A 27,476-nucleotide genomic window follows, 5' to 3' on the forward strand; every position below is an offset into this window, starting at 1 on the left:
CTGTCATGGCCTCTCTGGTGTTCCAGCCTCCAGTCTCCACCCAGGAGGCCTCCTTTATCTGAGATCACCTCCTCCAGAAAGCTAGTCCAGTTTGGGAACTCTCCCAAGCTCCTTCTGGCCTCTAGAAACCCCACTCCCCCTGCCCACCTTCTTGATCACAGACAATTTCAGGGATTCGTCTAAGATCATCCCCACCCAGGGCCTTCAGAACACCTCCTTGCCCCATGTTGCCACCTCCCAACTTGCACGTGGAGCCCTCTCTCCCACAGCTCAGTCCTCCAACAATGACCTGTCCAACCTCTCCAACAATGACCCAAGATACCTACTACATGCCCTGCCCTGTGCTGGCTCTTTTGCTGCTAGTACCTCATTTCAACATCTCCACAACCTAGTGGGAAGAGATTCATAACTTCCCCATTTTACTTATTTATTTTTTTAATTTTAATTTTATTTTTAAAGTAATCCCTACACACAACACAGGACTTGAGCTCACAACCCTGAAATCAAGTGAGCCAGCCAGGTGCCCCAACCCCATTTTATGAATGAGAAAGCTGAGGGTCCAAGAGGAAAAACTAGCTCTAGGTTATGTGAGGACCTGCAGGTTCTCTTCTGGGATCCAGTTCTCCATCATCATCATCATCATCATCATCATCATCATCATCATTTTTTTTGGTAAGCTCTATACCCAACATGGGGCTTGAACTCACAACCCCAACATCAAGAGTCACATGCTCTTTGGCTGAGCCAGCCAAGCCTCATGACTGTAAAGAGAAGGATCCACTCCAGGATGCTAAAGTCAATGGGTTAAACTTGAAGCAGACACAGGATATTTTCATAATTTCAGAATATCTCCCTTAATACATTTAATAATTACAACGAGTAAAACAGTAACTTTATAGTAGAGAAATCCAGCAGATAACACCTCAGCCAAGCAATCAAGGTGAACGTCACCAGTCAAACACGTCAACCTCAGGGACCCCCAGTAGGGCACACTGAGAAAGGCACAACATGGTGTCTGTGGTAGTTTCCCCAGCAGTGCATAACCTTAACGTGACCATGAGAAAGACCTCAGACAAACCCGAACTGACAGTCTACAAAAGAGCTGGTTGGTGCTCCTCAAAAGTGTCAAGGTCATGAAAAAGAAGGAAAAACTAAGGAACTGTCACAGACCAGAGGAGCATAAGGGGACATGAGGACTAAATGTAGTATGAGATCCTGAATTGAACCCTCGAACAGAAAAAGGATGCACACTGATAAAATCCAAATAACTTCTGTACTTTAGTTACTACTAATGTCCTAAAGTTAATTTCTTCATTTTTTTAAAAAAGATTTTATTTATTTATTTCACAAACAGAGACAGAGAGAGAGGGAACACAAGCAGGGGTAGTGGGAGAGGGAGAAGCAGGCTTGCTGCTGAGCAGGGAGCTCAATGCAGGGCTCGACCCCGGGATCTCGACCCAAGCCAAAGGCAGATGCTTAACGACTGAGCCAGCCAGGAGCCCCAAATTTCCTAGTTTTGGTAAGCATGCTCTCATGTGAAACACTGACAAAAGGAAAAGCTAGGTGAAGGGCATACAGGAACTCTTGGTAACTTTTTTATTTTCCTAACTGCTGTCAGTTTAAAAATGATCTCAAAGGAAAGGGTGCCTGGCTGGCTTGGTTGGTGGGACACAAAATCCTTGATCTTGGGGTCATGAGTTCGAGTCCCACCTTGAGAATAGAGATGACTTAAAAATAACATCTTTAATAAATCAATCAATTAATTAATCTCAAAGGGGAAAAAAGACATTAAATTAAGAAAGAGGGGGAGGGGCGCCTGGGTGGCTCAGTGGGTTAAGCCTCTGCCTTCCGCTCAGGTCATGATCTCAGGGTCCTAGGATCGAGCCCCGCATCGGGCTCTCTGCTCAGCAGGGAGCCTGCATTAAAAAAAAAAAAAAGAAAAGAGAAAAAAGAAAGAGGGGGAGACAACAAAGAATAAGCAGGAACAAGCCTAATACAGCCCATCTCTCCACAGATTACGACTGAAAACAAATAACAAAAAGTAGTTACTTAAAGAAGAACTTTGCAAATGCTAGAGAGCAGATTGGAGTGAAAAGTCAAAATGTGAAGAACTATTATGGCAGCAGTGAGTTTCCTGGTAAATTTTTTTCTTGTGGGTTCGTGGGTGGCTTAGTCCGTTAAACATCTGCCTTCAACTCAGGTTGTGATCCCAGGGTTCTGGGATGGAGCCCAGCCCCCACTCTCCCAATCATCCCCCCCCCCCCCCCCCCCCCCCCGACCCTTCCCCACTGGCCTCCCTGCTCAGCAGGAAGCCTGCTTCTCCCACTCCCCCTGCTTGCGTTCCCTTTCTCCCTGACTCTCTCTGTCAAATAAATAAATAAAATCTTAAAAAAAATTTTTTCCCTTGTGTCTTTTTGCTTTGACCCGGGGTGCTCTGAATCAGGAAACTGCATGGCTGAGCAGGGCAGCAAAAACGCCAATAGAAAAGCCTAACATTGGGGGCACCTGGGTGGCTCAGTGGGTTAAGCCTCTGCCTTCGGCGCAGGTCATGATCTCAGGGTCCTAAGATCGAGCCCCACATTGGGCTCCCTGCTTAGCAGGGAGCCTGCTCCCCCCACCCCCACCCTGCCTGCCTACTTGTGATCTCTGTCAAATAAATAAACAAAAATTTAAAATTTCTTTTTTTTTTTAAAGATTTTATTTATTTATTTGACAGACAGAGATCACAAGCAGGCAGAGAGGCAGGCAGAGAGAGAGAGAGGAGGAAGCAGGCTCCCCACAGAGCAGAGAATCCAATGTGGGGCTCCATCCCAGGACCCTGGAATCATGACTTGAGCCGAAGGCAGAGGCTAAACCCACTGATCCACCCAGGTGCCCCCCAAAATTAAAAAAAATCTTAAAAAAAAAAAAAGCCTAACATTCTGGCCAGAGAACCAGGAAAACACACCTTGCCCCCCCCACCCCCCATCTTACCCCCGGGGAGCTGGAGGGTGAGGGGAGTCCTAGTCATGATTTGTATTTAATCTTTGTTTCCACCTGGGCCTGCCCCAGGGCAGCCCAGTCTTCTCTGCTGTTCCCAGTTGACAGAAAAGGCCTGACAGAAAAACCACCCTCTAGAGGGAAGAACAGAGAAATGTGCACCCTGGGATGTGAGTAGAGTAGGAACCCTCCAAACCTCCTTTCTTCTCTGTTTTCTCTTGCTGCTTTGCCCTGAGAGTAGGCCCAGCACATAGGAATTGGGAGACAGAGCTAGCAGTTACGACTCCAAGAGAACTTGATTTTTTTAAGGTTTTGTTTTGTTTTGGTTTTTGAGGGTGGGAGGGCCAGAGGGAAAGGGAGAGAGAATCTTAAGTAGGTTCCACCCGCAGTGTGGAGCCTGATGAGGGGCTCGATCCCACAACCCTAGGATCATGACCTGAGCTGAAATCAAGAGTCAGACGCTCAACCGACTGAGCCACCCAGGCGCCCCTAAAGATTTTAAGTAATTTCTCTACATCTGACAAAGAGCTCGAACCTGCAACCCTGAGATCAAGAGCATATGCTCCACCAAATGAGCCATACTTTTTAAAAAGTATTTTTTAAATTGAACAGAGGCTGGGGCACCTGGGTGGCTCAGTCATTTAGCATCTGCCTTAGGCTCAGGTCCTGATCTCAGGGTCCTGGGATCGAGCCCCGCTTCCAGCTCTGAGCCCTGTGCTCGGAGCTCAGCTCAGAGCCTGCTCGTCCCTCTCCCTGCTCCTTCCCTATCACGCTCGCATGTTCTCTCTCTCTCTCAAATAAATTAAAAAAGCAAAAAACAAACGAAAACCCTCAAAAATTAAAAAAAAAAAAAGAAAGAAAGGAATGAAGGAAGAAACCATGGAGGCCAGAAGACAGTGGAACAGCCTCTTTAAAGTGGTGAAAGGAAAAGAATGGTCAACCCACAATTCTACATCTGGTAAAAATATTCATTCGGGAATGAGAGCAAAATAAAGACCTTGTCAATGAAGGAAACTGAGAGAATTTATCATCAGTGAGTTTTCTCTAAGAACACTAAAGGAAATTCTTCTGGCCAAAAGGATATGATTTCAGAGGGAAACTTAGTACTTTAGGAATAAAAAAAAAGCAAAAAAAAATCAACAAAAAGATGAAGAGATGAGTAAATATAATAGATTCTGTTTCTCCTGCCAAATTCTTTCTTTCTTTTATTATTGTTTTTTTTTTAAAGATTTTATTTATTTACTTATTTAACAGTGAGAAAGAGAGAGAGAGGCGTCACAAGGAGGCAGAGAGGCAGGCAAAGAGAGAGGAGGAAGCAGGTTCCCACCGAGCAGAGAGCCTGATGACGGGCTCTATCCCAGGACCCTAAGATCATGACCTGAGCCAAAGGCAGAGGCTTAACCCACTGAGCCTCCCAGGTGCCCCTATTGTTATTATTATTATTTTTTTAAGATTTTATTTATTTGACAGACAGAGATCACAAGTAGGCAGAGAGGCAGGCAGAGAGAGGAGGAAGCAGGCTCCCGCTGAGCAGAGAGCCCGATTCTGGGCTCGATCCCAGGACCCTGAGATCATGACCCGAGCTGAAGGCAGAGGTTTTAACTCACTGAGCCACCCAGGTGCTCCTATTGTTATTTTTTTTAAGTAGGCTCCACACTCAATGTGGAGTCCAATGTGGGATTTGAACTCAAGATCCTGAGATCAAGACTTGGGCTGAGATCAAGAGTCAGAAGTGTAATCAACTGAGCCATCCAGGTGCCTGTCCTGTCACATTCTTTAAAATATATATGCCTTAGGAGGGGGGAAATATATATATATATATATATATATATATATATATATATATACACACACACACATACATATATATTTCTTTGCAAGCACAAATCCCCATTTTCTGGGGTGTTTCAGTGACTGTAGATGTAATACGTATGACAGCTAAAACACGAAGGGAGAAGGTAAAGGCACCCAAGTGGTTGTAAAATTTCTACGTTTTACATGAAGTCGTTAATTAGTAGCAATAATAGACTGTCAAAAGTTAAGTAGGTAGGAGCACCTGGTTGGCTCAGTCAGTGGAGTGGGGGCCTTTTTTTCTTTTTTTTTTTTTAGCTGACTTTTTTTTTTTTAAGATTTTATTTATTTATTTGACAGAGGGAGAGATCATAAGCAGACAGAGAGAGAGAGGGAAGCAGGCTCCCCGCTGAGCAGAGAGCCCGACTTGGGGCTCGATCCCAGGACCCTGAGGCCATGACCTGAGCCAAAGGCAGAGGCTTAACCATTGAACCACCCAGGCACCCCAAATGTGGGACTTTCGATCTCAGGGTTGTGAGTTCAAGCTCCACATTGGGTGTAGAGATTACTTAAAATAAAAACTTAGGGCCCCTGGGTGGCTCAGTGGGTTAAGCCTCTGCCTTTGGCTCAGGTCATGATCTCAGGGTCCTAGGATTGAGCCCCGCATCGGGCTCTCTGCTAAGCGGGAAGCCTCCTTCCCCCCCCTCTCTCTGCCTCTCTGCCTATTTGTGATCTCTGCCTGTCAAATAAATAAATAAAATCTTAAAAAAAAAAAACCTTAAAAAAAAAAAAGAATAACCTAGCAGACCTAAATTTGCACTTCAATAATTACATAAACATACTAATTACTACATAAATGCACCAATTAAAAGACAGTAATCATTGGATTAAAGTTAAAAATTAAAAAGCAAGTGGCGTCTGGTTGGCTCCGTTGGTTAAGCATCTGAGTTCAGCTCAGGTCATGATTCCAGGATCCTGGGATCAAGGGCACCCTGCTCAGCAGGGGTGTCTGTTTCTCTCACCCTCTGCCCCTCCTCCCTGCTTGTGCTCTCTCTTTCTCTCTCTCTCTCAAATAAATAAATAAATAAATAAATAAAATCTTTAAAAAAAAATCTGAGAAAAGAAATAAAGTCACAGTTATACTTGTGGATATCAATGCTCCTTGTTCAGTAACTGATAAAACAGTAATTTAGCAAAAATATGAAAGATCTGAGCAACACTTCCAGTGAACTTGACCTAATTGACATTTATAGAGAAATTGACCTAATAGTAGCACAGAACACATTCTTTTCTTTGTTTTTTTTTTTTTTAAAGATTTTATTTATTTATTTGACAGAGAGAGATCACAAGTAGGCAGAGAGGCAAGCAGAGAGAGTGAGAGGGAAGCAGGCTCCCTGCCGAGCAGAGAGCCCGATGCGGGACTCGATCCCAGGACCCTGAGATCATGACCTGAGCCGAAGGCAGTGGCCCAAACCACTGAGCCACCCAGGCGCCTCAGAACACATTCTTTTCAAGTACACATGGGACATTCACCAAGACAGACAATATTATGGGCCTTTTATTTTATTTTATTATTTTTTTTAAGATTTTATTTATTTATTTGACAGACAGAGATCACAAGTAGGCAGAGAGGCAGGCAGAGAGAGAGAAGAGGAAGCAGGCTGTCCGCAGAGCAGAGAGCCCGATGCGGGGCTCCATCCCAGAACCCCGGGATCATGACCTGAGCTGAAGGCAGAGGCTTTAACCCACCGAGCCACCCAGGCGCTCCCTTTTATTTTATTTTTTATTAAAGATTTTTATTTTTATTTTTAAAAGATTTTATTTATTTATTTGAGAGAGAGAGAGAGGGAGAACATGACTGGAGCAGGGAGGAGCAGAGGGAGAGGGAGAAGCATCCCCACTGAGCAGGGAGCTCTGGGTCTTTTATAGTGAACAAATGTTTAAAAATTTAAATGATACAGAGTATAGTCTCTGATCATAGAGCAATTAAATTAGGAATCAGGAACTGAAAGATATCTAGAAAAAAGCCCAAGTATTTGGAAACTGAACAACGCACTTCTAAATAACCTGTGGGTCAGAGAAGTTTCCAGAGAAATTAGAAAATGTTTTGAGCCAAATTAAAATTAAAATGTAACGTAACAAAATTTGTGAGAGGCAACTAAAATAGAGCTAAGAGTGAATTTTATGGCATTAAATACTTGTATGAGAAAAGAAGGTCTCAAATCAATAATACAAGCTTCCACCTTCAGGAACCACAAAAAGAAAAAGCAAATCAAGCCCACACCAAATAGAATGAAATCAAGAGCAGAAATCAATGATACTGGATAAGGAGAAATATTGAAACCAAAAGCTGGGTCTTGAAAGATCATTGCGACTGGTCTCCTTATAAAAAGGGGGAATTTGGACACAGAGACCCTCATAAACAATATTAAGAGGCACCAGGAGAAGACAACCAGCCATAAACCAAGGAGGCTTCTCCTCACAGATGCCAGAAGGAAGCAAAGCTGTGGACACCTTGATTTTGGACTTCTAGCTTCCAGCACTGTGAGATAATACATTTCTCCTCTTTTAGTTGCCCAGTCTGTGGTATTTTGTTATGGCAGCCCCAGCAAACGAATAGAACCAATAAATGAATTTTACAGGATCATAGGCTCTAAGGTCAACATACAAAAGTCAATTGCATTTCTATATAATAGCAGTGAACAAATGTAAATCGGGAAATGTTTTAAAGTAGCATTTACAACAGCACCCATAAAAATGAAATTGTGGGGTATCAACCTAACAGCCTGTCTTAGTCCAATCAGGCTGCTCTCACAAAATACCATAGATACTGTATGGCTTACATACAACAGACATTTGTTCCTCACAGTTCCAGAAGCTGGAAGTCCATGATCAAGACGCTGGTAGATAGCATATTTGATGAGAGCCGGCTTCCCTGTTCATAGACAGTAGGCTTCTTAATTGCAACCTCACAGGGCAGAGGGGAAGAGGAAACACTCTGGGATCTCTTTTGTAAGGGTCCGAATCCCTTTCATGAGGTTCTACCCTCAGAACTCATCACCTTCCGGAGGCTTCACCTCCAAATGCCATGCACTTGGGGTTGGGTTTAACATGTGAATTTTGAGGGGACCCAAACGTTCAGTCATGGCACCACCAGATCACACTTCATCCCGGTCCTGGAAGTGGAGGGACGTGAGGGAACAGGCCTGGTGTGCAGAATATGCAGGCCACAAAGGCTGTGAGTTTCTGTGTGTACTTTTGGGAAACAAAAAGTGCTGGGAAAAAAAATAGATGTAGACTGATGAGGAAGGGCACTTTCCATAACATCAGGGATAGTCTCTTGGAGGTGATGTTTGGGCTGAAACTCAGAAGATAATGGCTGGGCTTGGGGTGTCAATACTTAACATCCTCTTTCTTGCCTAAGTTCTGAAACAGCCGCATCACATGACGGGTCAAGTACATGGAAATCAAAATAACATTCGATTCCTGTTACAGTTACTACTGCCCATAAACCACCTGAGGGGCATCTGGCTGGCTCAGAAGAGCGTGCAACTCTTAGCTGAGGGTGCTGAGTTCCAGCACCATGTTGGGTGTAGGGATTATGTGAATAAATTCGTATTTTTATAAAAAAAAAAAAAAAAAAAAACACCTGAAAACTCAGTCTGTAAAGCAGTGTCTGACCCTGTTGGATCCTGTGGGCAGGAACTGAGAAAGGTCACAGCAGAGATGACTCGTCTCTGAGTCACAGTGTTTGGGGCTTCAGCTGGGAAAACTTGGCGGCCGACGGAGCCCGCGATGGCTGGGGGCTGGCGTCATCTGGAGATGTGCTTAACTAGAAGCTGAGGCTGGCTGTGGGCAGGCACCGAAGCTGGTCTGCCAACCAGAACGCCTACAGATGACCTCTCTGTATATTCTCTCCACGTGGGCTGATTTGGCTTCTTCCCAGCATGGCTAAGTTTGAAAACTGCGTCCTGCATCGTATGTGGCACTTACAGGATCTAGCTCTGGAGGCCACAGAGCATCATGTTCACCATGTTCTACGTGTAAGGCCATTGCAAAGGTACACCCAGGTGCAAGGAACATAGACATAGATCCCACCGCCTTGATAGCCGGAGTGTCAAGGTCACATTGTGAAAAGAGCCAGGTGGAATGCAAGCTATTGTTGAGGCCCCAAGTACTGACAACCTTGTGTGTGGAGCATAGCTTGGTCTGTGGATGCTGGGCCAGTAAAGCTTTCTCACATGGGAACATAAGAGTGGGGATAAACGAGTCTTGTCCCTGCGAGAAGAGCGTGGCAGGGGAGGGGAGAGCAGTTACAAAGGCCCTGCTGCCGGCAAGAGTAGAGTGTGTTCCAAGAGCTAAGGGCAGCATGGCAGGGGCACAGTAGGAGAGGAGAGGCTGATGGGGGAGTTGTGTTTGGAGAGCTTGGCAGGGAGACCTTGAACATCAGGCCAAGGAGTATATAGGGAGGCCAGTGGGTGCCAATGAAGGTTTGAGGAGGCCATGAGGCTGTCCCCACAAATGCCTGGGCCACATCAGGATGCCATATGGCTATGCCCATGAGCCAGTTATGTCCCAGAGAAGACAAGGGCCCAGGTCTTGGGGTTTGGCCAGGATCCTCCCCCTGCTCTGTGCACCCTGTTTGGCCTGTGGTATAGAAGGCCCTGAAAGACCCCGGGAAGAAGCTGCAAACCATTCTAGGTTAGCGTGGAGCCCCAAAGCAGGATCTGCAGGGATCTGTGCCTACCCCAGGACTGGGCTGACCCTCTAAGCCCCTAGGGTCCCACCGCCTTAGCTCTTTCCCAAGTTAGACAATTTCCTGGTGGTGATGCTGCTGCTCTGCTCTGAGGCGGTGCCCACCCCACCCATAGCTCCGTCCACAGCTTGGCTGATACGTCACTGGTGTGGGCGCCTCTGGGAGAATCCCCGCTCAGACCATGGCATTAGCCCTCACAGCCCATAAGCAGAATTGGGTCTGACTGACATTGTGAAGATGTGGAAACAGAGGCCATGGAGGGGTGGGGTGGAGTGGGGTGGGGTGAAGCGGGGAAGAGGGACTGAAACTAGCAGAGGATGGAGCTGGAACTAGAATCCTAGACGTGAGCCTCCGGGGGGGCCCAGCTTCACCGCCCCAGATATTAGCTACGGGGTCGTCTGCCTGGCGTTTGTATATATCTGCCCAGGTGAGGGCGGTGATGAGGACCCAGTCCCTGGGGTTTCACAGCATCAAGTTCTGACGAACCCTCACCCCCTTTTCCCGCTGGGGGCGAGAGGCCTCCGCGCTCCCTTCCAGCGGTCAGAGCCAGTCCGGCGCTGGGGCCGCCTCCGCCGCCTCCGCCGCCTTCTGCCCTGCTTCCCTACTGTCTGCCACGCAGGACCTGAGCGGGCCGGGGGCGGGGCCCGGGGACCGACAGGGCGGGGCTAGAGCGGGCGCTCGCCAGAGAGGAGAGAGGAGTGACGGTGGGGCCGGGCTTCGGGGGCCGGGCTTCGGGGGCGGGTCAGGGGGCACTGTGGGCGGGGCCTCAGTAACGGACAGGGAGGGGGCGCGGCTGAGAGCGTGAGGCGCCGAGCGAGATGACAACTGGCGCAGGGCCAGGGAATGGAGGCGGTCGCCGCGCGGGGGGCCGGAGAGGACTGAAAGAGCAGGGCTGAGGCCAGGGCAAGGATTTAGCGTGGCTTGTGAAGCAGGGCCAGACGCACTGAGAGGGCCCGGACGGCCGACGGCCAAGCGATGGAGGCGGAGCCTCTCAGCGTAGGGGCGAGGCCAGCGACCCGGTAAGCCCGGAAGGCCCGCCGGGCTGGGCGGGGCCGCCAGTGACTGACAGGAGCGGGTCGGGCTGAAGATGGCGGCGCGCTGGGCCGCCAGGTGGAGCCCTGCAGGAAGGGGGCACAAAGATCGTCCGAGGGGCTGGCTAGGGGTGACCCGCAGTTCGAGGCCGGGAAAGGAGACGCGGGACGTACATCGCGTAGTATGAGTGTATGAGCGACAAGGCAGGTGGCGAGACCTGGAGGAAGGACCGCTTGTGGGCGGGACAAGAGGCCTGACGCCTCCGGGGCGGGGCTGAGGGGTCATGAGTGACAGGCAGAGGGGTCGTCCTCAAACATCGCTCCTGCAGCCTGGCAAAAAATTCCCCTTCCGTTGAACGCTGTGAGCTTCGCGCATTTCGTGTGCAAGGTGGAGGGCCAGTGGCCGTTGCTTCCGAGCTTCCACCAGCCGGACCCTACCCTCAGAACCAGCCCTCCTCGGGAGGCTTCGGCCCAGGGCCAGGAGCGGTGCAGAGAGGCCACACCCACCTGAAGGAGGTTCCTCCGCCTGCAGGCCAACGGTCCCTTCCCATCCCAGCGAAATCCACTCAAGGCGTCGTTCCCAGGGCCGAGATACTCGCCATTAGTGGCCTTCACTGTGGCAGCCCTGGTTCAGCGTTGGTTATGCCCACAGTTGCAGAAGCGCTTTCTGGAGTTGTGGGTCTTCGCGTGACATTCTCCGAACCTGAGCTGCCGCCTGGGCATCCTCATGCAGGCGCAGCCTGTCCCCCGCAGGCCTCAGGGTTCTGGAATTGCAGGCCCTTGCACTTAGCCTGCCTTTCTGCAGGAGACCTGGATAGGCCTCGCCCTCCAATCCTGACCATGCCTTCTCTGTTCACCTGGCCATCCAACTAGCCCCAACCGCTTTGTGCCTCCGTTTCCCCGTTGTTCCCGGGCCCAGTTCTTAACACTGAAGCCCCCGAGAGTAAGTCTCGCTCACCCTCGCTTCACCCCGCCCCGTCCTAGACTCCTACTACCCTACCTCTCTGGCCCCTTCCCTTCCATCCCAGACCTCCCCTTATTCAACAAGCTCCTCCTAAGAGGTGGGGGTAGGGGTCCCCAACGTTTAGTCCAACACCTTTTCTATTTGCGCCTTCGGGTCCTGCGTGAGGCCTAGGTCTTCCTCAGTATTCTCTCTGGGCTGGATCCTGGAGGTGGGTCCTGTCCAAAGCCTGAATAGGCTGGTGGGGGGGTGGAGTGGGGGTCAAGGGGTCCCACCAGCAGAATGCTGAGGCCAGTGGCTCAGGTCTTTTGTGTTGGCAGAATCCCGGGGGCTCTCTGGATCTGAGAAAATGAATGAAAGCCCCTTTCTGTAGCCTCCCACTGAGCACTGAGCACCACTGTAGCAGCAGGGCCAGTGGGAAAGGGACAGATTCCTCTCACCTCCCATTCCAGCTGTTTATGTACTCTCAACCTGCATTTCCTTGTAGGGTCTATCGCAGTAATTAGCCTGCAGTGAGCCATCGGGAGCCCCTCCCTTCTAGTGCCCTCCAAGGTTCTCAGGGAAGACCCCTGCTCCACGGCCAGGGGCCCCTGAGTGGCCTGCCTTATGGGGGAGCCTGCTTATTCCCAGGTTCAGGACCATTGCCCTGCAAGGGGTTGTGCCGCCTTATTAATCAATTTTGAGCTGCCTGAGGCCTGTCTCCATCTCCTCATTCTCAGCCCAGGATCGGCTTCTCCTACAGATGTTCCTTATCATAGTATCACCCAGCATCTGGGGCCTAGGGCTCCCCAGAGGCGGGAGGGGCGGAAGGGCGGTGGTGGGAGAGGGCAGGGCAGAACAGAGGGTCACATTCCCCAAATGCCATTCCTTGAAAAGCTGTGTGAGGGGAAACTGAGGCCCAGAAATGGCACAGCTTGACCACCAGCATGGCAGCAGCAGAGCCTGCACATCAGCCACTCATTCCAGTGCCGCCAATGCCCACCTGCCCCTGGAAAGGTCTGGTAAGACTTAAGGCATGCTCCCCCCAGGTTGCCTGAGGGATCGTCTTCCCTTGTCCTTTTTCCACAGGGCTACTCTTCAGGACACCCTGGTCAGCATCCAAGAGGTAAGGTTGTCCTCTTGGGGGGTGTCTCAAATCGAAATTCCCTTGGTCATGGGGAAGAGGGAGGAGTGGCTTCCAGGAGTAGCCATGGCCAGTCCTGGGAGCTGAGGGTTTCATGTCGTGGAGATCCAGGAGACTCCCACACTGCCTTCTCACGACTTTGTGTCTGTTGCTGAAGTTCAGAATGGAGATGTACTTCCTGCCTGCCATAGAGTCTCTCTAGCACTTTCCCTGAGTCTGCACCCTTCTAGGCTCATCTACCCACTGGGGATTAAGCCCCTCCATCCAGACACTGGCTAGAGTGGGTCCCTGTGGCCTCACAGGACAGGTGGGCACTGGACACATCTCATAGGCCCAGGGCTGGCAGACATAGAAAGCTGTGGACCCAGGCCACAGAAGGGACCCACAGCCTTCACTCATCAGTCCACCATTAGTTTAACAATCCCACACCACATTTTCTAAACTCATACTCTGTTCCATTTAACCATATCACTCCCATACTTACCTCTGGTGGCCTCCCATCTTTAAAATAAAATCTAAGGGCTGCCTTCAGCTCAGTTCATGATCCCGTGGTCTTGGGATCAAGGCCCACGTTGGGCTCCTTGCTCAGCGGGGAGCTTGCTTCTCCCTCTGCCTGCCTCTCTCCCTGCTCTGACAAATAAAGAAATAAAATCCTTTAAAAAATAAAAATAAAATAAAATCTAAGATCCATACGTTGGCCTATGAGGTCCAGCCCCTTTCCAACTCTCTTCTTTGCCTATCACACTCAGGCCAAGACAGCCTTTCTCTGTTCTTTGAACACATCTATGTTTTCTGGCCTCTGGGCCTTTGCACAGGCCTTTCTCTCTGCTTGGAACTGGATTGTGAGCCCTAAAAGGTCAGGGGTTGTTTTGGTTTTATGGGTCTATATCCCCAAGCACTTAACATGGTAAGCAACAGACACTCTTAATAAATAATTCTCGAGTAAACATACTTGACCTTTTCTGTTGACTTAGTCTTTACAACAGCTATATCAGCTCCGTTTTCTAGAAAATAAAACAAGAACTCAGAAATTAGGCCGTTTGGGACGCCTGGGTGGCTCGGTTGGTGAAGTGCTTGCCTTTTGCTCAGGTCATAGTCCTAAAGTCCTGGGATCGAGTCCCACGAGTCCCGCGTCTGGCTCCTTGCTCAGTGGAAATCCTGCTTCTCCCTCTGCCTGCTGCTCCCCCTGCTTGTGCTTTCCCCCTCTCTCTGACAAGTAAATAAATAAAATCTTTAAAAAAAAAAAAAAGGGCCATTTGTTGAGGGCCACACAGCTAAGATTCGAACACCAGAGAGAGGCTTTTTTCACATCCCCCGCGTGTATGGGGGGCATGGGAGTGAGGTGGTACACCACAGACCAGCTCCCAGATTCTACATGCTTGTGGGCTTCCCAGAGCAGGAGGTGTTGAGCCTGGGTGGAAAGTTGGCCACTTGGGTCTGCCAAGTCCCTAAGAAAGCATCCCAAGCGCGAAGAACGGCAATGAACAAAGGTGCGGAGGCAGGGTGATCCAGCTCCTCCCACTAGCAGACTCCGACGGCTGGGCCGGCCCAGGACACACCGCCCCCTAAATCCCCCCCCCCCCCCCCCCCCCGTGGCTGCCGGCTGGGGGTCTCTAGAGACAGGATCCCGGTGGGCGGAGAAATCGAGGAGAAGAATCACTCCGCAGTGTCCCTCCCCAGGCAGGGGGCCGGGGCGCCCCCAGGGACGCGGGTTGGGCGCTCCCACGCCCCCCGGAGGCAGGACGTTCCCACGCAGGGGTTGGCCTTGGGAAAGGCAGTGGGGCGGGCCCCGGGGCGGGCGCCCCGCGCTCTGGCCCTTCTGCGGGCGCAGTCTCCGTTACTCGCTCTGCAGACCCAAGTTGCCCTCGGCGCTGAGCCGCGAGGTGAGTGAGTGGGTGGGAGAGCCTGGCTGCCGGAGCCCCGCGGGTGAGGGACGGGGCTTGAACCCGAACTTTCGTCACCAGTCAGGGCCCGAGTGGTTCCTGCCATCGGGGAGGGTCAGGGGGTTTCTGGCGGCTCAGAGTCAAGGACTTCTCGGGAATTAGCTTCTTTCTGCTCGTGGGACGCCAACTCTTTCTCTGGATGTAGATTACTCTTTCCCTCTCACTATATGTGGGGCTCCCCCACCTACTTATCAATGACAGGGAGCCCTTCCTTCCGAGATGTGGGGGTCCCCTCTCAACATATGGTACAGCCCCTCCTTGTCTCTCATTATTGGGTGCTCCTCCCTCTCCCCAGATGTGGGGGGCCCTTTTTCTTTCCAGAAGTGGGATACTCCCTTCCTCTCCCAAGATGTATGCTCCTCTTCCTCCCTCTGACCCAGTTTGGTCCTTATCCTCCTCCGAATTCTCCCCCAAATCCTCCCCCCACCCACCCCAACCTCCCTGGGATGCCAAACCCTGAGACTTGCCTGGGAGTAGGGGGCTGGGCTCATGGGCTCAGCCTGTGCCCCCCCACCCCCACCAGATTCAGCAGAGCAGGCTCTGTGAGCACGTAGGCGGCAATTAGGGGGGAAGGAGTGGGGGCCAGACCTTCTGTGGAGAGACCTTGGCAGATGGCCCTCTGAGGAAAAGAGGTAGCTGTGGGACCTGCTCCCTCCCTACCTGGAGCCCTACCCAGTTTCCTTTGGGAGGGGGAGCAAACCACTGAGGGAGGGTTCCCAGCTCAGCCTGGCCAAGCTGGGGCTGGAACCAGAACCCAGGCCCCACAGCCCCAAACTGTTGAGACCCTGCCTCAGAAGTTAGGCTTCCTCCCATTTCTTGGAAGGTTAATTGAGGTCCCAGGAGGGAGGTTCCAAATGTCTAGGATCCCCATCCACCTCCTTAGGTATAGCAGACAAAAGTACAAGAGTCAGGGGCATGAGGGTGACCTTGAAGTTCTGGGACCCTACCATCATAGCACCTGTGAAAAAGGGTTTCTCTGTGTGGGATACATGGGTAGGGGCGAGGGCAATGTGGGGGCAGGGCGCACACACACACACACAGACACACACACACACACACACACACACACACACAGATGTTCTTCAGAGCTGCCCGGAGCTTGGTGCTGAGGAAAACAGGACCCGGGATGCGGGGGACCCACGGCCCAGGAAGCGCAGGTAAGACCTGCACACCCACCCCTGACCAACTCCGAGGCTATGGGTGGGCTCCTGCCTTCAGGCTGCTCTGGGCCTGCTCCAGGCCATTTCTCACAGTCCCACTCCTCGTCCTGGACCACACGCCTCCAGGACATGCACCTCACATTTGACAGCACCCCCTTCCATTCAAAGCTTCCTCAGGGCCTGACCCCCCCAAACCTCAGGCGCCTAAGGCCTTTGTGTCCTGAAGCGGAGGGTACTGACAGAACCTGGCACCTCCTTTCCAGATGCTAGTTAGAAGAAAGGTGCCTAAAGCAGGAGAGACTTCAGTCAAATAGCAGAAGGGCCTTCCGGACCCGGAATAACAACAGATAACAGTTATTGAGGCCTTACTGTGTACTCCAAGTTGTGATCAACATTTCACACAGATTAACTCACTTAGACTTCACGACCACCATGTATGGTGGAGGCTGTGATACTGTCTCCATTTCTCAGATGAACAAACTGAGGCCCATAGACCTACATATTAAAAGGGCCAAAGCAGCAATCCCATGCCGTCCTGGTGGTAGTACCGATGCCTTCCGTGTGGGCATCTCTGGTATCATTAAACACAAGCTTTATCGAGACCCTCCCTTGCTCTGGATCCCCTGGACACCCACGCGGAGCCTTGCAGGCTTAGCCGGCAGGGAAAGCTTGCAGGAAAAGAAGCCAGTAGGAAAACCGACCTCTAGCGGTGTAACTTAGGGAGCGCCTCCTGTGTACCTTGAAACTTCCCACAGCAGGGTGAGGTAGGTTTTCCTACTGTCCCCACTTTCCAGAGGAGGACATTGAGGCACAGTGAGGTCGAGGGGCCTGCTGGAGCTGGGGTGGGCGGAACTGGGACTCAAACCCAGCTGACTCCAAAGGTTTGCCCTTGACCCGGGTCAGAGGCATGTGGACAGCGCTCTACAGTTTGTAAAGCCGTTCCACGTCTGCCATCTCGGTTCACCTCACTTGGTCTTTGTCCACCCACTGCCTTTGCCTGACATGCCCGCCTCAAGTCCAATCCAACCAGAGAGCATGAGATTTGAAGCCAAAGAGGCTGAATCACGGCTCTGGCCATGCTCCTTGTTGCTCTGTGGGTTTCAGCAAGTCACTTAGCTGTTCAGTTTCTCCTTCTGTAAAACGGAGAGAGAACAGTCTCACTGGGCTCAGAGTGATGCGGAATAAGTGAGTCAACTCCCCCAAACGCCTGAGAATGGCTTGTGGCCCACTGTAAGTGCTCAGCAAATGCAGCCCTTTTTTTATTTTTCCTCCCAAATATTATGGGGAGAGCTGAGATGTCCCAGGGGTAGCCTGAACTCAGATCTTCCATTGCCCCTGCAGCCCACCGCGAGGGGAAGATGCCGCCCTACACCAACTACCATGCCCAGCGCTCCTACCCCATGCCTGATGAGCCCTTTTGCACAGAGCTCAACGCTGAGCAGCGGGCCCTGAAGGAGAAGGAGAAGGGCAGCTGGATCCAGCTGAGCCACGCGGAGAAGGTGGCCTGTAGGTGTCAGGGTGGGGCTGGCTGGGCAGAGTGGGCTGGGCTGTGACTCTGAAAAGGGCACCTGGGTGGCTCAGTCAGTTAAGGGTCCGACCCTTGGTTTTGGCTCAGGTCACAGCCTCCCATGCTGAGGTCATGATCTTAGGGTGGTCAGATCGAGTCCTGCAGCTGCTTGAGATTCCCTCTCCCTCTCCCTCCCCCTCTCCCTCTCCCCCACCTCTCTCTAAAATAAATAAGTAAATAAGTAAGTAAATATATAAATAAATAAAATCTTAAAAAGAAAGAAAGAAAGAAAGACCACTACCCAAGACAACCAGAAATCCCCAAATACCTGATCTGAGGGGTGAAGTTCATCATTTGTTTGTTTATTCTTTTTTTTTAAGATTTTATTTATTTATTTGATAGAGATCACAAGTAGACAGAGAGGCGGGCAGAGAGAGAGGAGGAAGCAGGCTCCCCGCCGAGCAGAGAGCCCGATGTGGGTCTTAATCCCAGGACCCTGGGATCATGACCTGAGCTGAAGGCAGAGGCTTTAACCCACTGAGCCACCCAGGCACCCTGTTTGTTTATTCTTTTATGCAGTCAGCTCTTTGTGCACATCCATATGCTAGGTGATGCTGGGGACACAGGAGTGAATCACCTTGATGGTTCTTGCCATTGGCCTAGGGCTCCCAGTTCAATGACGGAATGGACACAGACCCGGAAAACTGTAACACAGGCCATGTGGCTAGGGTGAGGTGTGTCCAGGGGGTTGTGAGGACCCGAAGGAGAGAGAGATGGAATCCTGGTGGGCTTTCCAGAGGAGGGCATGTCCTGGTTGGCCTTGAATAGTGAGGAGGAGGGTGTCACCTGGTAGTGGGAACAGCGCGGGGAGGAAAGCATGGAAAGCATGGACTGTCTTGGGTATCACTGAGTGGTGTGGGCAGGTGGAGCAGAAAGGCAGGTAAGGTGGGTGGGAGGGCGGGGACCCTGGGAAATGGGAGGGAAACGGGAGGGATGTGTCCTGCCCACCAGAAGTTCCCCTAAACGACTGATATTTGGAGCCTGCTCCTGGCCATGCTTTGCCTAAAGGGGATGCTCCATAAGAATTTGCTGAATGGAGAGCCTCTGCTGCAAGAGTGGGGATGCTGGGGATCCCTGAGGCCAAGACTTGGGCCAGGGTGCTGGGAATGGATACACACGAGGCCCCTCCTTCACCACCCCTCCTCTGCCTCCAGTGTACCGCCTTCAGTTCCACGAGACCTTTGCAGAGATGAACCGTCGCTCCAACGAGTGGAAGACAGTGATGGGCTGTGTTTTCTTCTTTTTTGGATTCACAGCTCTGATGATTTGGTGGCAGCGGGTCTATGGTGAGTGGCAACCCCTCACCTTGCTGCAGCCCTGGGCCGTGTCCTTGTGGTCAGAGCCACCAGTCCAGCTCTTACAGGGCAACTATCCTGGCACTCATCTGCAGAGTTTTGAAAAGTCCTCTGAGGAGGTGCAGGGTGGAGGGCAGAGCATGGCTGCCTGGGTTGGGATGCAGGAGCTCTGCTTCTCTGGGTCTCAATTCCTTCATCTGTAAAATGAAAATAATAGTGCCCACATCACAGGATTATTTTGAGGATTTAATGGCTGTAAGCCAGTGCCTGGCACATTATCATGAATGGAGCTGTTACTGATTGCTGTTAGTAACCATTAATTTTTCCGGCACAGAGAGTCCCCAACAAGATACAGGTTTTGTTCCTCTCACAAAAAAGGCCAGGGAGAGTATGGAGACTGAAATGTCAGGCTCCTTCTGTGGCGTTGCATGGCTGTCCTCCCTGTGTGGCTTCCTTCTTGCCATATGAGATGGCCGCTTCAGCTCCAGCCTTGAAGGCCTACCTTCCAGCCAAGAACAGGGCAAGGGATGCCCCTCCTCTTTAAGGTCCAGAAGTTGCCCACATCCCTTCTGCTCACCTCCTGTTGGCTAGAAATGATCACATGACCATGTCTAGCCACAAAGGAGATTGGGAAATGTAGTTTTTAGCTAGCCGGTCCCATGCCCAGCTAATGGCTTTTGACTACGGAAGAATGATGCTCCAGGTGTGGTCCCTGGACCAACATCATCATTTGAGAATGCTCAGAAACGCAAATTCTCAGCCCCAGTCTGGATCTACTAAGTCAGACACTGTGAGAGGGAGCTCAGCCATCTGTGTTTTAACAAGCTCTCCAAGTCATTCTGATGCCCACTCAGCTTTAGGAAGCACTGCTCCAGAAGGGACGGGGATGTTGGGGGAGAGCTGGCAGCCTGTGCCCCAGCTTTTCACCTCCAACAGCCTCACCTTTCTTCTTCTGTGAGAGTGTGATGGGAATTCCTGCCTTGCATGAGGAAGAAATGAGGGAGACTTTGGGAAGAATTCTAGTCTAGCCCAGTGCTTGGTGCTGACTGGTGCCATAAAGATCTTTTCTTTCTTTCCCACCCACTGGGATAGGAAGTCCCAGTGAGGAGGTCTGACAAGCTGAGTCTCAGCCTTAGAGCAGATGGACCAGGAAGTCAAGTCTGAGCTGGGTGGGGAGGCTCACGGTCCCTCACACACATACATCAAGGCACCTAAAATGCCTCATGAGTGCCCCAGCCTTTTAGCGAACTACTGCCCTCTTCAGATTTTTAAAGGGAACAGCCCTTCCTCACCTCCTACTTCCAACCCTCTTAGGAAGCAAAAGAAACCGTCTCATCCTGGGCCCTTCCCAGTCAGTGGGAGCAAACTCAGTAATTGTAATTTGAATCAGTGCTCCTATTCCTTTGGGCCATAAGGTAAGGAAGCAGGCTCAGAAAGGGGAAGGAGCTTGGCCCAATTCCCAGTGAGTCAAAGGCAGAGCTGGGACCAGAACCCAGAGGTCCCTGCAATGAAGCTTTAGCAGGGAGTCTGGTGGGGGGAGAGACAGGGTGGAAGACTTGCAGGGTCCTGAGTCACGTTTGCCTTCCCCACAGTGTTTCCAAAGAAGCCCATCACCCTGACGGATGAGTGGAAGGCCCAACAGCTCCAGCGTATCCTGGATATGAAGGGCAACCCCGTGCAAGGCCTGGCCTCTCGGTGGGACTATGAGAAGAAGGAATGGAAGAAGTGATGCGGCATCAGGGCTCTGACCTCCCTGCAGCTCCAGTCTGGCCTAGAGCCTGTGGAGGGCCCTTTCCTCTCCTTAATGCCAATAAAGCAGGCCTGTTCTCTTCTGTCGTCAGTCTCCACCTCAGTCTTTACTTGGCACGAACCCTAAAGTATACCTAAGATTGAGTACTGGGGTGAAGGAAGGGGAGGAATAAGCCACTTTCCAGGGGCCCAGAGCCCAGCGGTCATGGAGGGCTTCCTGGAGGAATAGGAGCTAGGTTTTAGTCTTAATGGATCTGCAGCATTAGGAAAGGGAGGAAGGAGAAGGGAAGGTATTCCAGGTGGAGGGAGTGGCTTGAGCAAAGGCAAGGACTTACTCAGTGAATTATTAACAAATATTTACTGAGCACCTACTGTATGCCAGGTACTAATCCAGGCCATGGGGATGCAGCAGTGAGTAAGACGATGTCTCTGGGCCCATAGAGGAGGCATTCTTTTATGGAGGGAGACAGAGTATGTAACGAGTGCTGTAAAGAAACAAACAAAGCAGGATAAAGGGACAGAATTAAGATGTGCCTGGGTGGTTCAGTCGGTTAAGCGTCTGACTCTTGGTTTTGGCTCAGGTCATGACCTCAGGGTCTTGGGATCGAAACCTGTGTTGGGTTTCATGTTCAGCTCCCGACACCAGTTGGGTGTATGAAAATTCAACTCAATTCCGACATGCAATTCGGAAATAGCATCACAGGTTAAGGGTTCCGTCCTACCAGAAGCCCTGTCCCCCGACTTTTAGACACCAGCCCCCAGCCCAAGTTACCTGTGCTTCTGACTGACTGGCTAGAAATCAGAGGATTCCACAACCCGCTCCCTGGGTTTGATTAGTTTACTAACACAGCTCTCAGGATTACTCACTGGATTACCAGTTTCTTACAAAAGGACAGAACTCAGGAACAGCCAGATGGAAGAAATGCAGAGGGCAAGGCATGGGGAAAACCACGGAACTGCCCTGCCCGCTCCAGGCACTGCTCTCCCTGCATCTCCACGTGTTTACCAACCCAGGAGCTCTCCAAAAAACCTGTCCTTTGGGGGTTTTATGTAGTCTTCCTTATAGAACCATGATTGATTAATTCATTGGCCTTTGCAGAATGATTCAACCTCCAGTCTCTCTCGCTCCCAGGACATGGGGCAGGGTGGGTGTGGGGCTGTGGGATTCAAAGTTCAACCCTCTAATCACATGGTTTGTTCTCAGGGAAATCCTTAGGTGGAGCCCAAAAGTCACCTTGTTAACATAAGAAGCGTCTCCTTCCTTGCTCTGATTACTTAGCAAATTCTAAGGGTATTAAGAGCTCTGTGCCAGAAACTGGACGAAGACCAAATTTATATATTTCTTATTATAAATCACACTATCACAGGCTGGCATAACAAAATACCACTGGCTGAGTGGCTTAAACAACAGAAATGTATTTTCTCACAGTTCTGGAGGCTAGAAGTCCAGGATCAAGGTGTTCACAGGACTGGTTGCTTCTTCTTCTTCTTCTTCTTTTTAAAAAGATCTTATTTATTTATTTGACAGACAGAAATCACAAGTAGGCAGAGAGGCAGGCAGAGAGAGAGGGGGGGGAAGCAGGCTCCCCTCTGAGCAGAGAGCCCAACGTGGGGCTCAGTCCCAGGGCCCTGGGATCATGACCTGAGCCGAAGGCAGAGGCTTTAACCCACTGAGCCACCCAGGCGCCCCGTGGATTGGTTGCTTTTCATGTCTGTCTTTGGCTTGCTAATAGCCACATTCTTGCTACATCCTCTTGGTACTTTCCTCCGTGCATATGCGCGTCCCTGGTGTCTCTCAGTGTTCAGATTTCCTCTGCTTATAAACATGCCAGTCCAATTGGGTTAGGGCCTTTCGTAAAGGCTTCATTTTATTTTCATTGCCTCTTTAAAGACCCTATCCCCCAAAACCACTACATGCTGAGGTTCTGGAGGTTAGGACTTAAGTGTATGCATTTGCAGGAGACATGACTCAGCCTATAACAGTTGGGTTCAAAATTATTCCATTGTTTCCTTGTTTTGGGAGCATTGGGCACCTAGGGCATTTTCTTCTCTTGTCAGAAGTCAAAGACCCCTGAGGGGGCAGACCCAGGATGTTCATAATGGCTGGGCTCAGATCGAGCACACACAGAATCAGCACCACATTCCACTGGTCAAAGCAAGTCCTATGGTGTTCCGGTTACTAGTGCAACCTCACAAACTACCCCAAAACTTAGTGGCATAAAACAGCCGTTGTATTATGCTCACCAATTCTGTAGGTCAGGAATCCAGTCATTACTCTTTTGCTTCTGTTCTAGAATGTTTGAGGTTTCAGCTGGAAACACTCAAAAGGCAGCGAACAGAATCTTCTGGAGGTGTTTCCGCTCTGGTGGTTGATGCTGGCTGAGCATTAACCTGAGCCAGACAGCTCAGTTGGCGCTGTCAACCGGACATCGTCATTTTGTGGCTTCCCCAGGTGCTCGCTCTGTGTGGGCTAGTTTGCACTATCTTGGAACATGGCAGATGGGTTCCAAGAGTGAGGATTCCAAGAGAACAAGAAGGAAGCGCACTGCATCTTCATGATCTAGCCTCAGAAGACACACAGCGTCACTTCTGCTGAATGCTGCTGGTCCAGGCACTCACCAAGTTCCACCTACGTTCAAGAGGGAGAGGGCATAGATTTCCTGGAGTGATGGTCACAATGAGAGATGTAGATGCATATGAGATGGGAGATACTGTTGTGGCCGTCTTTGGAAAATACAGTCTGCCCACCCACAGCCAAGCCCAACATCAGTGGGCAGAGAAATATCCTCCACCTGAGTACACGTGATGAATGCGGAGTGAGAGAAAAGGCAGAATTGTGAGCGAATGCTACATCCTATCACTGACGGTGCAGAAACAATCAACACAGGGGTCCCTGGGTGGCTCAGTCGTTAAGCATCTGCCTTCGGCTCAGGTCATGATCCCAGGGTCCTGGGATTGAGCCCTGCTAAGCAGGGAGTCTGATTCTCCCCATCCTGCTTGCTGCTCTCCCTGCTTGTGTGCGCTCTCTCTCTGTCAAATAAATAAATAAAATCTTAAAAAAAAAAAAAAAAAACCAACACAAAATTATGTTGATAGAGGCTAAAACTGACCACATTTAATTGAATATTGGCTAAAATTCAAACAGACAATAACATTTTGACATTTAGATCATCCAATTCGACCTGAAAAATCGGACCAGATGGAAATAACGGACAACAGCCGACAATGCACACTGGCAGAAAACCGGAGAAATCAGATGTGGATAAACATGACTGAGAGAAGAGTCACACACATGGAGTGGCATTCACTCCATGAAGCCAAGTTGATTGCAATGAAAAAATAATTTTGTAAAATTAAATTTATAATAGCAAACATTAGAAAGAATTTAACTTTTGTTATAAAACAGTAGACTGAAGAATAAAATTGACTTCATGAAGCTTGTTCAAGAAAGTGCTTTCCTGGGTGCCTGGGTGGCTCAGTGGGGTAAAGCCTCTGCCTTCGGCTGGGGTCCTGGTCTCAGGCTCCTGGGATGGAGTACCGCATCGGGCTCTCTGCTCAGCGGGGAGCCTGCTTCCTCCTCTCTCTCTGCCTACCTCTCTGCCGACTTGTGATCTCTCTCTGTCCAATAAATGAATGAAATCTTTAAAAAAATTTTTTTTAAAGTGCTTTTTTTTTTTTTTTAAGATTTCATTTATTTATTTGACAGACACAGATCACAAGTCCGCAGAGAGAGAGGAAGGGAAGCAGGCTCCCAGCTGAGCAGAGAGCCAGACGGGCGGGGGTGGGGTGGGGTGGGGGGGGGTGGGGGGTGGGGGGGTGGGGGGGTGGGGGGGGTGTCCATCCCAGGACCCCAGGATCATGACCTGAGCCAAAGGCAGAGGCTTTAACCCATTGAGCCACCCAGGCGCCCCAAGAAAGCGCTTTAAAAAAAAAAAAAAGGCATTTTATTGCTGTATTAAAATTCGTGTAATTCTGGGGCAACTGGCTCAGTCAGTGGAGTACATGACTCTTGATCTTGGAGTTGTAAGTTTAAGCCTCATGTTGGGTGTAGAGATTACTTAAAAATAAAATCTTTTTTTAAAAAAGATTTATTTATTCATTTTATAGAGAGAGTATAGTGAGGAGCAGAAGGGGAGAGAGAATCCCAGGCAGATTCCCCACTGAGCGCGGAGCTCGGGGGCTCAATCTCACAACCCTGAGATCATGACCTGAGCCGAAATCAAGAGTCGGATGCTCAACCAAGTGAGTCACCCAGGCGCCTCTAAAAACAAAATCTTAAGGAAAAAAAAAAGAAAGAAAAGAAAAGAAAGGAAGAATTAGAGTAATTCTGATAAAAATATTTGGATTCAAAGCTCACAGTCAAAATAGGCTTGGGATAAACATATCCATGAGATCAAAACATTTGGGTCAAAACGTTCTGTAATAGTAAAATTCTCTGTAAAAAAGAGAGAGAGAGAGAGAAAGAAACTGAAAAGACAAGGAACTAAAAAGGCGAAAAAGGACTGGTTTCCTTAATATGCTAAAAAAAAAAAATACCAAAACAAAACCAACAACCTGTCTAACAAATCAGTAAGGAAAAGATAAATGCACTAGAAAGTGTTGCAAAAGTCATGACCAGGAAGATTACAGAGAAAGAAAACAGTGTCCTGGGGTGCCTGGGTGGCTCAGTTGATTAAGCATCTGCCTTCAGCTCAGGTCATGATCCCAGGATCCTGGGATCAAGCCCCACATGGGGCTCTCAGCTTGGCTGGGGGTGGGGAGGGGCAGTCTGCTTCTCCTTTGCCCTCTGCCTCTCCCTCTGTTTGTTCTCTCTCTCTCTCTCAAGTGAATAAATAAAATCTGAAAGAGAGAGAGAGAAAGAAAGAAAGAGTCCTCCAAAGCTCTTATGGAAAATTTTAAACACACAGGAAAGACTAATCTAACAACCTCCACGTACCTTCCTGACACCCACAATTACCACAATTATCTGTTTTATCTGTTCTTGGCCGACTCACTGCCCCATCTCCACCCCTGAATTATTTATTTTTAATTAATTAATTTTTTAAAGTTTTGTTTTTGGTTTTTTTTTTTTAAGAGGAGGAGAGAGAGAGCACGCAAGCATGAACACCCACTATCCAGAGGGAAAGGGAGTTTTTTGGGGGTTTTTTTTAGATTTTATTTAGTATATGTGCTGCCGAAGCGAGCACTAGATTTTATTTATTTGTCAGAGAGAGAGAGGGAGAGAGAGCGCGCGCACAACCAGGGGGAGGAGCAGGGGAACCTCAGAGGCAGAGGGAGAAGCAGGCTTTCCACTGAGCAAGGAGCCCCGTTAACAGAACCGGATCCTGGGATCAATGACCTGAGCTGAAGGCAGACGTTTAACCTACGAAGCCACCCAGGAGTCACCCCCGCCCCGCCCTTTTTTATTTTAAAGATTTATATATTTGACAGAGACAGCTAGAGAGAGGATACAAGCAGGGGAGTGGGAGAGGAAGGAGCAGGGAGCCTGATGCGGGGCTCCATCCCAGGACACCTGGATCATGACCCAGCGAGTGGAAGGCAGAAGCTTAGCGACTGAGCCACCCAGGTGCGCCAGGAAAGGGAGAATTTTAAGCAGACTCCATGCCCAGTGTGGATGTGGACTCAGGGGCTCAATCTCACAGTCCTCAGATTATGACCTGTGCCGGCAAGAGTCAGAGGCTTAATCGAATGAGTCACCCAGCCACCCTCTAAGATTTTATTTTAAAATAATCTCTGCATCCAGTGTAGGGCTTGGATTTACACCCGGGAGATCAAGAGTTGCACATTCTACCGACTGAGTCAGCCAGGCAGCCCACCCCAGAATTATTTTAGATAACGCGTGTCACATCATTTCATCTGCAAATAGTTCAGTTTGTGTCTCTAAACAATAAGGACTATTTAATGTATACGACTCCAGTACTATTAATATACATACAAGTTTTAACACTATTTCCTTAATATCAAATATCCAGTAGGTATGCACATTTCTCTAGTTGCCTCATAAAAGTTATATTTATGTGAATTTTTTTGAAATGAGGATCCACCTTTTTTTTTTTTTTTTTAAGAGAGGGGAAGGCAGAGGGAGAGGGAGAGACAGAATCTTAAGCAGGCTCTGCACTGGGCTCCTTGAAGGGCTCGATTTCAGGAGCCTGAGATCAGGAAACTGAGATCATGACTGGAGCTACAATCGAGCGTCGGATGTTTAGCTGACTGAGCCTCCCAGGCACCCCAGGAACGAGGGTCCAACTTAAAATTAAAGATTGCAGTTGGTTCATCAACGTCTTTGGTTTTGCTAACAGTGTAATTCCCTTCCTTTTTCTTTATTTTCTGGAAGAGATTATGTAGAAATAGCGTTCATTCTTTACATATTTGGGTGAATTCTCCAGTGAAATCATTGTAGGTGGTAGGGTGGGTGGGTATTTAAATTACTGAATCAATATCTGTGATTGTTACAGGGTTATTCAAATGACCTATTTTACATTGGGTGAATTGTGGTAGCTCCCTCTAAGCCTGGCTTTTACTGTATCCCAGAAGTTTTGGTGTTTTGTGTTTTCATTTGTCTCTAAGTTTTTTCTTTTTTTTTTTTTTTTTTTTTTTTTTTTTTTTTTAAATATTTTATTTATTTGACAGAGAGAAATCACAACTAGGCAGAGAGGCAGGCAGAGAGAGAGGAGGAAGCAGGCTCCCCGCGGAGCAGAGAGCCCGACGTGGGGCTCGATCCCAGGACCCCGGGATCATGACCTGAGCCGAAGGCAGAGGCTTAACCCACTGAGCCACCCAGGCGCCCCTCTAAGTTTTTTCTAATTTCCTTTGTGATATCTTCTTTGATTTATTGGTTAACAGTGTGTTTTAAAAATTTCCATATATTTGTGAATTTCCCAGTTTTCTGTTACCAATTTCTAGCTTCATTCCACTGTGGTTGGAGACACTGTGGTTGGAGAAGATACATTATATGATTTCAATCTTTTAAGTTTACTGAACGACACCCGGTTGGCTCAGTCCCAAGAGCCTGTAACTCATGATTTCAGGGTCATGACTTCAAGCCCCAGGTTGGGTGTGGATTCTATTTAAAAATAAATAAATGAAATAAATTTGTTGAGGCTTTTTTTTTTTTTTTTTTT

The 27,476-nt window shown here is 49.5% G+C and overlaps 1 protein-coding gene and 1 long non-coding RNA gene across 3 annotated transcripts; one reads left to right on the forward strand and one right to left on the reverse strand.

Annotated features, from left to right (window-relative positions):
- Positions 1-14,424: 14,424 nt before the first annotated feature.
- Positions 14,425-20,424, forward strand: LOC123926930. 2 transcript variants are annotated; one of them, XM_045981296.1, is made up of 5 exons: positions 14,425-14,524; positions 15,671-15,741; positions 17,086-17,250; positions 18,466-18,597; positions 20,199-20,424. In XM_045981296.1, the coding sequence occupies exons 2-5, from the start codon at positions 15,711-15,713 to the stop codon at positions 20,333-20,335; spliced, it is 465 nt and encodes a 154-aa protein (XP_045837252.1). In that variant the 5' UTR covers positions 14,425-14,524; positions 15,671-15,710; the 3' UTR covers positions 20,336-20,424. The 2 variants fall into 2 exon arrangements, with proteins under 2 accessions (XP_045837252.1, XP_045837251.1); XM_045981295.1 differs by having other exon boundaries at positions 14,441-14,524; positions 15,660-15,741.
- On the reverse strand, positions 18,725-21,324 carry LOC123926931. Its single transcript, XR_006815332.1, has 3 exons — positions 21,223-21,324; positions 20,728-20,840; positions 18,725-18,803 (listed from the first exon to the last, which is right to left on the reverse strand). It is a non-coding gene; the product is annotated as an uncharacterized LOC123926931 (long non-coding RNA).
- Between the last annotated feature and the right edge of the window lie 6,152 nt (positions 21,325-27,476).

The sequence above is a fragment of the Meles meles genome, chromosome 16, assembly GCF_922984935.1.
Source record: "Meles meles chromosome 16, mMelMel3.1 paternal haplotype, whole genome shotgun sequence".
Lineage (NCBI taxonomy): Eukaryota > Metazoa > Chordata > Mammalia > Carnivora > Mustelidae > Meles > Meles meles.